Source organism: Piliocolobus tephrosceles, chromosome 6, assembly GCF_002776525.5.
Source record: "Piliocolobus tephrosceles isolate RC106 chromosome 6, ASM277652v3, whole genome shotgun sequence".
Taxonomy (NCBI): domain Eukaryota; kingdom Metazoa; phylum Chordata; class Mammalia; order Primates; family Cercopithecidae; genus Piliocolobus; species Piliocolobus tephrosceles.
Genome location: NC_045439.1, coordinates 33,278,179 through 33,287,579, shown reverse-complemented (window position 1 = coordinate 33,287,579; position 9,401 = coordinate 33,278,179). Strand labels below are relative to the sequence as shown.

The 9,401-nt window shown below is 55.2% G+C and overlaps 2 protein-coding genes across 4 annotated transcripts in view; one reads left to right on the top strand and one right to left on the bottom strand.

Annotated features, from left to right (window-relative positions):
* Positions 1–5,778: 5,778 nt before the first annotated feature.
* Positions 5,779–8,924, bottom strand: LOC111554988 (vegetative cell wall protein gp1-like). The gene is made up of 3 exons (XM_031935725.1): positions 8,816–8,924; positions 7,288–7,915; positions 5,779–7,007 (listed from the first exon to the last, which is right to left on the bottom strand). The coding sequence occupies exons 1-3, from the start codon at positions 8,922–8,924 to the stop codon at positions 6,818–6,820; spliced, it is 927 nt and encodes a 308-aa protein (XP_031791585.1). The 3' UTR covers positions 5,779–6,817.
* The window catches only part of PAPLN (papilin, proteoglycan like sulfated glycoprotein), a 28,666-nt gene continuing 27,097 nt past the window's right edge, over positions 7,833–9,401 (top strand). For all 3 annotated transcript variants that reach the window (XM_023183239.3, XM_023183246.3, XM_023183229.3), the window contains exon 1: positions 7,833–7,960. The gene's annotated coding sequence lies outside the window, so the exon portion shown is untranslated. The remainder of the gene's footprint in view (positions 7,961–9,401) is intronic.

Sequence of the window (9,401 nt, the reverse complement as noted above, 5' to 3'; positions counted from 1 at the left end):
CCGCGCCTCGCCGCCTCGGGGGTGCGCGGCAAGTTCCTGGGGTGGGGACGCGGGGTGGCTGGTCAGGGCGCGACCGATGCAGGGGAGGGCCGTGCGCCGGGACCACGGGGACGGGCGTCTGCGGACTGCGGCGGTCCCCAAGTCGGCTGGGGACAGTGCAGGGGGAGGCTCGCTCGGCGGCCACCCGCCTTCCCGCCCTCTGCGCCCCTGTGTGCCGGCCGCCGCCTGCGGCCCTAGCCCAAGGCAGACACGTTCCCCAGGAATATCACGTTGAGGGCGCCCACCCTGCGTGGCCGGGGCCACCCGGTCCTTGCCCTCGGGAGGCAGGAGAGATCGAGGTTCCACCGCCCTCGGAGTGGCTCCGTGACCAGATCCCGGACTGGTCTTGAAGTCGAAGGGGTTGTTTGCCACCAAATGAACCGAAAAAACTAAACTTTTCAGACTTTGGAATGGCAGATACGAGCTTGGAGTTCAGTGCAATTGCAGCGGAGGCGGTGGTGTTCTGAGTAATTTTAAGTAAAATTCTTCTTTTCCCCGTCTTTTCCTCAGCCTCGCCCGCCCTAGCAGGCCTAGCCCAGCCCTAGCAGGGGGCTCCTGCTCTGGGAACTGCCCCCGACAGAGCAGAGGCAGGGCCCTGGCAGCAACTCTCCTCCCTCACCCTCCAACCCCAGGAATCTCGAACTTGACCACAAGAATAATGACCCAATGACTCACTGTGCCAAATTAACGAGTGTGTACATTGTTCAATGTGCCAGGTTACATTTCTGCTGAGCTTGGCTTCTGTATGCTGTCTTTTATGGTTGTAAGCAGAAGTCATTTTATACCTTAAAAAATTAGAACATTGGTGGAATTACAGATTTTAAAGTTCAAATCTACACGCTGGTACTTGTTTTAATGTTTTGCACTGAGTGGCGCACATTGCTTATGTCATTCTGCGATACAGAGACATGTATGTACACATACACACTGCACAGTGTGTATACAGACTGGACACCTGCAGCAAATAGTACACACCAGACTGCACATAGACCTGCCCTGCACACTGCACATGCACCTTCCATGCACGCACACATGCAACCACAGACACTCCACACACACTGCACTGCACACTGCCCTGAGCACACACTCCACTGCACTGCACACTACACTGCACCTTCAGGGCGCACGCGCTGCACCACCACACACTGCACTGTGCACACGCCGGTTCTGGAGGCTGCTTATGGATCTTCCCTGTGCCGAGAAATGCTGGCCTAGGTTTTAAATGGGATACAATTAACATTTTTAGAACATTTGAGTTTTCAAAGTGTCTTCAGAGACTTGATTTATTTTTAGCCTCTATTAGGAGTTTTTAAACATCTGACGTAATAGCTTTTTTAAAAGGAATCTTGCTGAATTAAAATAGTCTAATTACTCGGATTCTGAACTCCTTGTTTTTCAACCACATAGAAGTATTTTTAATTGCTCTCTCTTGTTTTATCCCTCTGGAACCCTGAAACAAGTTGTTCTTGAACTTCTGCCAGTTGCGGATGGGCCATTCGTTTCTCGCTCACATGTTGAGCTGTCCGGCGCGGCGCCCGCACGCTGTGTTCTCTGAGGTGCTCCGAGGCGCGCCCGGCGGTCCCGTTGCGGGTCTCCTGGTCACTTGTGGGCCACAGGGAGCGACGCGCCCACACACTCGCGCCCGCGGCCAAAACAGCTGCTGGAGCCCCGGCCGCTCTAACCCGCTGCGTCTCCTGCAGGCTGAGATGCGGCTGCTCCTGCTCGTGCCGCTGCTGCTGGCTCCAGCGCCGGGGTCCTCGGTGAGTGCGGCCCTGCCCGGCCCCCGAGAAGACCCTGCAGGGGAGGCGGGGACGAGGACGAGCGGGCCCACGGGCCGCGTCCCCAGAAAAGGGATGATGGGCTGGGAGGAGGCGAGCCCGCGCCGCTGAGCTCCCTCAGAAAGGGCTGGGCACTTGAAGCCGGCTGGCCAGGGTGCTCAGAACGGCCCGTCAGGCTGCAGGGCGCAGTTTGTAGGAATGGCACCTTCTCAGGGCTTCCCTCCTTCAGAAGGTGATGGGAGCACTCCATGGAGTCCCCGCCAGTGCTGCAGAACCCCCTCCCTCAGGTGGTCTTCCAAGGTGGAAGGACAGGTGCAGGCAATGCTGGAACCAGTCAAGGTGCAAGGCTGGGTGGCCCATCCCACCAGACACCTGTCTTCTGCCTGGAGCCACAGTTTCCCCTAAGCTGGGGTGTTTGGGCCTAGAGGTTTGGGGTGCCAGTCATTTGCTTTCCCCTTGGGGTAGCACCTAGGGCAGGGCTGTCCTATGGAACCTTCTGAGATGGCGGAAATGTCCTGTTTCTCTGCTGTCCAATAGGTAACCCCTAGGTCCATTGAACACTTGAAAGTGGGTGAAGTGAGTTTTAATTTTACTTGACTTTAATTAATTTAAATTTATTTTTAAATTTTAAAAATATTTATTTATTTTTGAGACAGAGTCTCACTCTGTCACCTAGGCTGGAGTGTACTGGCATGATTTCCGCTCACTGTAACCTCCACCTCCTGGGTTCAAGCAATTCTTCTGCCTCAGCCTCCCAGGTAGCTGGGACTCCAGGCGTGTGCCACCACGCCTGGCCATAATTAATTTAAACAGTCACATGCCGCTAGTGACTACGGTATTACACTGCGAATTAAGACGGAGGACACAGGAAGCTGGCTGGTGGTCAGAGTTGCTGTTTCATTAACAGGGGCCCAAAGGCCAGGGCTCTCTGGAGAAGGTCCCTGGGTCTTGAGGATGTATAAGGAATCTTCTAGACCACAGGCCCCATCTTTGGGGAGGAGAGGGTCTGCAGAGCTGGGTAATGCCCTGGCTTGGTGCCTGGCAGAATAGAAGCCGCAGAGGCAGCTGGGCCCTGTCCTGCCCCAGGAGAAATCTCCCAGGGTGAGCCACAGCCCTGCCCACCCCTGTGTGAGGCAGGTAGGAGGTGAGAGAGGAAGGATCCCTGAGAAAGGACCCAAACTGTTTTCTGCCTTGAGGTCAGGGGGAAATGGCACGTCTGGCGTCTGTGGGTGGAGGCTAAGGACTCCTCTGCAGGGGTGTGTGGGGCAGGCAGGATAGATGGCAGCGGGCACTTCTCCCACTAGAAGTGGATCCCACAGATGGGATTGGGCACTTCAAGAGCCCTGTGAACCCAACCTATGCCACAGCTGGAGTGGAGGGTGGGCCAGAGCCAGCCTTTTTCATGTCCTCTCCACCACCTGCCAGCTACCCGCGGTCCCCTCTGCCACCCCATGAACCTTGCTTCCTAAATGCCACTCTCAGGTCGTTCAGCACGTGCTGGTGGCCCAGCTGCATGAAGGCCAAAGCCCAGGTGGAGGGGGCACCAGGACAGTGTCCAGGCCCTAGGATTAAATCCCAGAGCCACCTTGACAGCTGCATGACCCTAGGCAAATAATCAAGCCTTAGACGGCTCTAATTTGGGGGTAATAATGTCCACCCCAGAGGTTGTCATGCAGATGAAACAAATCAAGGTTTCCAAAGTGCCCTTGGTTCTCTTAAACCTTTTCTCCCTTCAGGCTATGCTGAGTAGCCTCATCCGGCTGCCGCCTCCTCCCAGTGTGAGTCTCAGATGGGGCTGGGTGCAGCCTGGGCGGATAATTCTTCTCTCCCTGCCCTCTGTGAGTCTGCAGGGGTGTGGCCCCGCTCACAGCTCCACTGCCTCCCTCTGTGGCTGGGGCAGTAGCCACCCAGTCCGAGCACCTTCTCTGGATCACTTATGCTGCCAGCGGTCAGCCTGAACAGAATGAGCAGATGAATAAAGGCGGTGGCCTGTGTGTTCCTGGCCTCAGCCTCTGCTCCCACTTGCACACGGGTGTGCACGCATTCTGTCTCTCACACACACGCACATTGGACACTTGATTCCCCTGGAAACAGTGCAGCAGGAAAGGGGACCCCTGAGTGGCTCCAGGTAGGAGTTGAAGGAGGCATGGGCGGGGCACCTAGAGCAGCATGAGACAGGTGAGGGCAGGCCCCAGGTGAGGCTGGCTGGATCAGCTCATTCTGGCTTCACACCACGTCCAGCAGTTCATGGTTTGGGTAATTACAGAGCAACAGTGTGCTCATGCTGCCTGTGGCTGAAGGTGCTTTCATTCCTTGGAGAGACAGTGTGGAGTGCGTGGACAGAACATGGTTCTAGGATGGGACGGATAGACTAGGGCTCTTGGCTAGTGGACACCTGCCTCATAGGGGCTGGGCACAGGAGGCAAGAGGGCATTCTGGAAACAGCACGTCTCTTAGGGGGCCCTTGTTCAGACCAGTCCTGCCCCCGCCTTATCCTCATGGCCAGGCAGTGGCTCCATTGCAGGGATACCCCTCGTTGCCTTGGCCACACCAGTATGTCCAGCCCAGCTCCGGGGAAGGGTGGATTTTGCTGGCTGCTGTGCCAAGGAGCCAAGACAGACATCCAAACAGGCCTTGGTCAGAGGGTAATTGACAACCAGGCCCAGGCCAGCAGCTAAGAAAGCAGCCACCCCTGAAGACATCTCCTGAATACTTAAAATGTGGGATGAGGCTGTGTGGGGGGGGCAGGTGCCAGAATCCCAGCTGGGGCTGCAGGCTGTCTCTGGAAAGTCACCCTTCACACTCAACACTCAGTATCTTCCTTGTGAAATAGAAACTTGATCCAAGTAAATTTCAGTTTAACTTTCATTGAGAGAACACTTTGATATTTTGGCTCACCGGTTGCGAAAGCTTAGAGATTTTTGTTCAAGTTAGACTTGAAGGAGTAGATGATTTTACAAAGTGAAAGCTAAGACCTTTCATCCGGCCAGCCCTTCCTTCTTGGTTGTGTGTGTGGTTCAGCAGGCTTAGCGTGGTTTGTGCATGGTTTGTTCTGCCTCAGGGTTCTGGGTTTTGTTATAAGACAAGGATAACTAGATGTTTGGCACCAGAGATGAGAAAACCTCCTTCCTCACCTGAGATCCAGCAAAGCTGCCATGAAAGGAAGAGCCTGCTTTTCTTTTCTTTTTTGAGACCAACGTGCTGGGATTATAGGAGTGAGCCACTGCGCCCAGCCGCTTTTCTATGTGACCACTGAGCTCTTTCTCTGAATAGTGGGAATGGTATTTTTCCCTGAGAGCCTTATCTGGTGATACCCTAAAAGAAAGTCCCCTTCCAGCAAATGTTTGCATGTACACCGTGTGCCTCCTGGCAAAATTGTGAAGTTACATCTAATCCCTGTTCAACCCTGCAGGGAATCACCTAGTGTCTCATTTGATTCCCCCAAGTGGGTGGGGGCACAGCCCCAGCAGGGGAGCAGGGGCCTGTAGTGAGACTGGCCGGCTCCTGTGCCCACTTCTTCCTCTGTGGCTTCCTCTCTCTGCCTCACTTTTCTTATTCATGCAGTGGGGTCTGTTGGGTTGTTGTGAGGATGAAATGAGATAATGTGTGTGTGGCATGTGGATTCCTGATGCCAGCTGCAAGGGGTCCAGTCTTTCTGGTGGGAAAATGTATCTGCTAGGATTATAATCCTGTGTAGAGTCCCAAATAGCAGTTCTTCAATAAGACAGACATGATTCCTCTCTCATATAAACACCCAGGGGTCAGAAGTCTGGGGCTATTCTGTTGCACAAAATCCTCCAGGCTCTAGAGTCTTTCTATCTTTGCTTCACTGTTTGAAGCCTCTGTTTCCAAGTTACCTCACAATCTAAAAGGCTGCTCCAACTCCAGCCATCACATCTGCTTTCCAGACAGCCTGAAAGAGTATAGGAGGAAGGAGAAAAGGACAAAGGCTCATGCAGCCTCTCTCTTAAGGAGATTACTAGCGGCAGCTGCCCAACACTTGTATTTACATCTTACTGATGAGAACTAAGTGACGTAGCCACAGTTAGCCGCAGGAAGTCTAGGAAGTGTATTTTTTTTTTTTTTCTAATTTTGGGCAGCCAGGTACCCAGCTGAATCAAGTTTTCAAGGGTTCTCTCACAATGGGAGGAGGGGATGAATATTGGGGTACTCCTGGGAGTCTCTGCCAGATTAGCAGGATCCCCCCATGCTGCTTCCCTTTATTTTCTTTTAGGGCCCCCTCCCCTACATCACGGTTAACCCACAAATGCCTGGACCCTCAGACTGCCCCTGGCTGTAGGGTCCCTCCCCGCAGTGGTCCCTGAAACTCCAAACCCTTCCCAGCTGCTCCTGCTCCTGCTCCTGCCCTCCAGGCCTGGCTCTCAGCTCCTTATGAGGAAAGCAGGCTAATTCTGAAAAGGAATATGTTTTGGGGTGCCCGGCAGTGTTGCTGAGTCCTAAAGGTGGGCCCTGGAAGGGAGAATCCCAGGCTCCTTGATGGGTGAGGGAGTGTTTTTAGGCAGAACATCCTTTGGAGGGGCCTCTGGGCTCAGGCCCTGAGTGGGCACTGCTGATACATGGTCCTGTCTTCTGCAGGCTCCCAAGGTGAGGCGGCAGAGTGACACCTGGGGACCCTGGGGCCAGTGGAGCCCCTGCACCCGGACCTGTGGAGGGGGCGTCAGTTTCCGGGAGCGCCCCTGCTACTCCCAGAGGTAGGAGAGACGAAAATGGGCTGGCTTGTTAAAGCAGGAGCAGGGGATGCTGGCTTCTGGGTGGTAGGCTAGGTGGTCGCGGCCTAGGCTAGCACTGGCCACATCAGCAGAACCCACCAAGCAGCAGATTCATTCTGGAAGCAGCATCAGTTCAGCGCAGGAAATCAAACCATTTCCCAGGGCCTTCCACTCTGAGCTGGAGCACACGTGCTGCCTGCTGCCCCTGGTCTCCAGCTCCTGATGCTGCACCTGCCTGCCCTATGGCAGGTGCAGTCAATTTTGGTGGAACTAGTAAACAGTCTTCAACCAATTCCCAATTCCTGTGGCTTCTTTGCCAAGTGTAGATGTTCCCCATTTCGAGCGATTTATTAAGTGCTTGCTGTGTGCGCTGCACTCTGGCAGGGTCAGTGGAGAAGGTGGGGTACAGAAGGGGTAGTGAGGCGCCTCTGTCCCAGTATAGGGGTTGTTCCTGAGAACCCTATGTGAGGAGCAATGAGAGACCAGGAATGATCCTGAGAGCCTTATACTGATGTCCTGCGTAGATCGCAGGATGGCTGTGCCAGGTGGGTGGGTATTACATCTCACGCACCCGGAGTCTTCTCTGGGACTCTGCCGTAAGAGGCAGTGGAGTGGTCCCGCCTTAAATTCAAACTACGGGGTGGGTAGGGCTCTGAGTCCCGCTTCTCCCGAGTACCAACACGGGTCGCTCACGCCCCGCCAGGAGATTTATGGCATGGGGTCGGGGGGCACCCTCTCACCTTGCTGCTCCCACTGGAGAGCCCCGCAGAAGTTGGGGCCTGCAGGGAGCCCCAGCACGGGGGCGGGGACGTTGGGTCTCGGTCCGGGTCCTCCCGGTGCTCTGGTCCCGCAGGAGAGATGGAGGCGCCAGCTGCGTGGGCCCCGCCCGGAGCCACCGCTCCTGTCGCACTGAGGTAAAACCCACGGGGCGCGGGCGAGGGCACCAGCTACCCCAACCCCTCCCGGCCGACGTCCCCACAGGGATGCCCGCCTCTGGCCAGGGGCTGCTCGGTTGGCCCAGCTTGGGGTCCTCCTGCCAATCTACAGCAGGGCTGCGTGGGAGCCCCTTCCTCGCCCTGCCCCCCGGGGACTGGCCTTGTCCTCCACAGCCTAGAGCACCATGGAGGGGCGCGCACGGGAGTCCGGGGGTCTGGGGGGCAGACTCCACCTCCGGCGGCTCGGACGCGGCAGGCGAGGGAGATTCCTGGGCTCCCTGGGCTGGGGCGGTGGAGGGGGTGACAGGGCGGGGCGGGAGGTGGGCGGACCTCGGACTCCGCCTCCTGGACCCCGACTTCCCCTCTGCCCCGCAGAGCTGCCCCGATGGCGCCCGGGACTTCCGGGCCGAGCAGTGCGCCGAGTTCGACGGAGCTGAGTTCCAGGGGCGGCGGTACCGGTGGCTGCCCTACTACGGCGGTGAGCGCGGCCGGGACCCACTCTCTCGGGGGCCTCTTGTATACATACATTGATGCCACAGTTCCTATTGCCGTATTATAGAGGCGTTGTCATATATATATATATGTGTGTGTGTGTATATATATACACACACGTATATTAGAGACAGTCTCGCTGTGTTGCCCAGGCTGGTCTTGAACTCCTGGGCTCAAGGGATCCGCCCGCAGCGACCTCCCAGAGTGCTAGGATTGCAGGCGTGAGCCACTGTACCCGGCCAATTTTTTTTTTGACTGGGCGCGGTGGCTCGCAATCTACAGGGAATCTTCTAGACCACAGGACCCACCTTTGGGGAGGAGAGGGTCTGCAGAGGTTCCTCGTGAGAGAACAAGAGGTCTTTCTTTTTCTTTATTTTTTTCTTTTCTTTTTTTCTTTCTCTCATTCTTTCTCTACTGCTCTTCCTTTCTTTTCTTTCGTTCTTTTTTTTTTTAAGATAGGCTCTCACCCAGGCTTGAGTGCAGCAGTGCAGTGTCAGCTGGGCAGCCTCGAACTCCCAAGCTCAGTCAATCCTTCCACCTCAGCCTCTCAGATAATTTTTTTTAAAAAAATATGGAATGTTTCATGAGTTTGCACACCATACCTCCTCAGGGGTCAGGGGCTGTGCTAATCCCTGTATGATTCCAATTTTAGTATATGTGCTGCCAGAGCCAGCATTTGTCAAATACCCCATCGATCAACCCATAATGAATCAATCACCATTCACCCCCGCTCCCCCCAGCACATGCCCGTGGCAACACAATGGCAGCTATTTTGAGGTCTTTCCATCCTTCCTCCCCTTATGTGTGTATGTTTTCAAACGAAGCTATATTGTGCCTATACCATTTTGAGCCCTGTTTTTGCTCAGTCTGCTATGGGAAGCGTTCCTCCTGTCACACAGAGACGGATGTGGGGAGCCCCAGGAGCGGTAGGAGTGGTGCCCGCTGGTCATCCTGCAGGAGGGGCTGGAAGGGGCTTGGTAACACCAAGACTTCATTTACCAAGGATCCGGGGGCCAGAGGAAATGATCTGAGTACCTCTGAGGAGGGTATAAGTCATTACTTTTTAGATAAATACAGTTCAGGAAAAAAACACCCACGTAAACACCAACATGTAGGTCATTAAGCATTTTAGATGAATCAGAAGATTCCTCAAGACAAGTCTTCTGAGTGTTCGTTTTCCCTGCTTTGCTGCGCATGACCTCTGGAGACCCCGTGGCACTCTGGATTCCAGATCAATGAGCACTCATATCCTGTGTGTGTGTGTGTGGTGGGGGATCGTGGTTGTGGCCCAGTGGGAGTCTCCTATCCTCTGTGTGTGTGTGGTGGGGATTGTGGCTGTGGGCGTGGCCCAGTGGCAGTCTCATATCCTCTGTGTGTGTGTGTGTGTGTGTGTGTGTGTGGTGGGGATCGTGGCTGTGGGCGTGGCC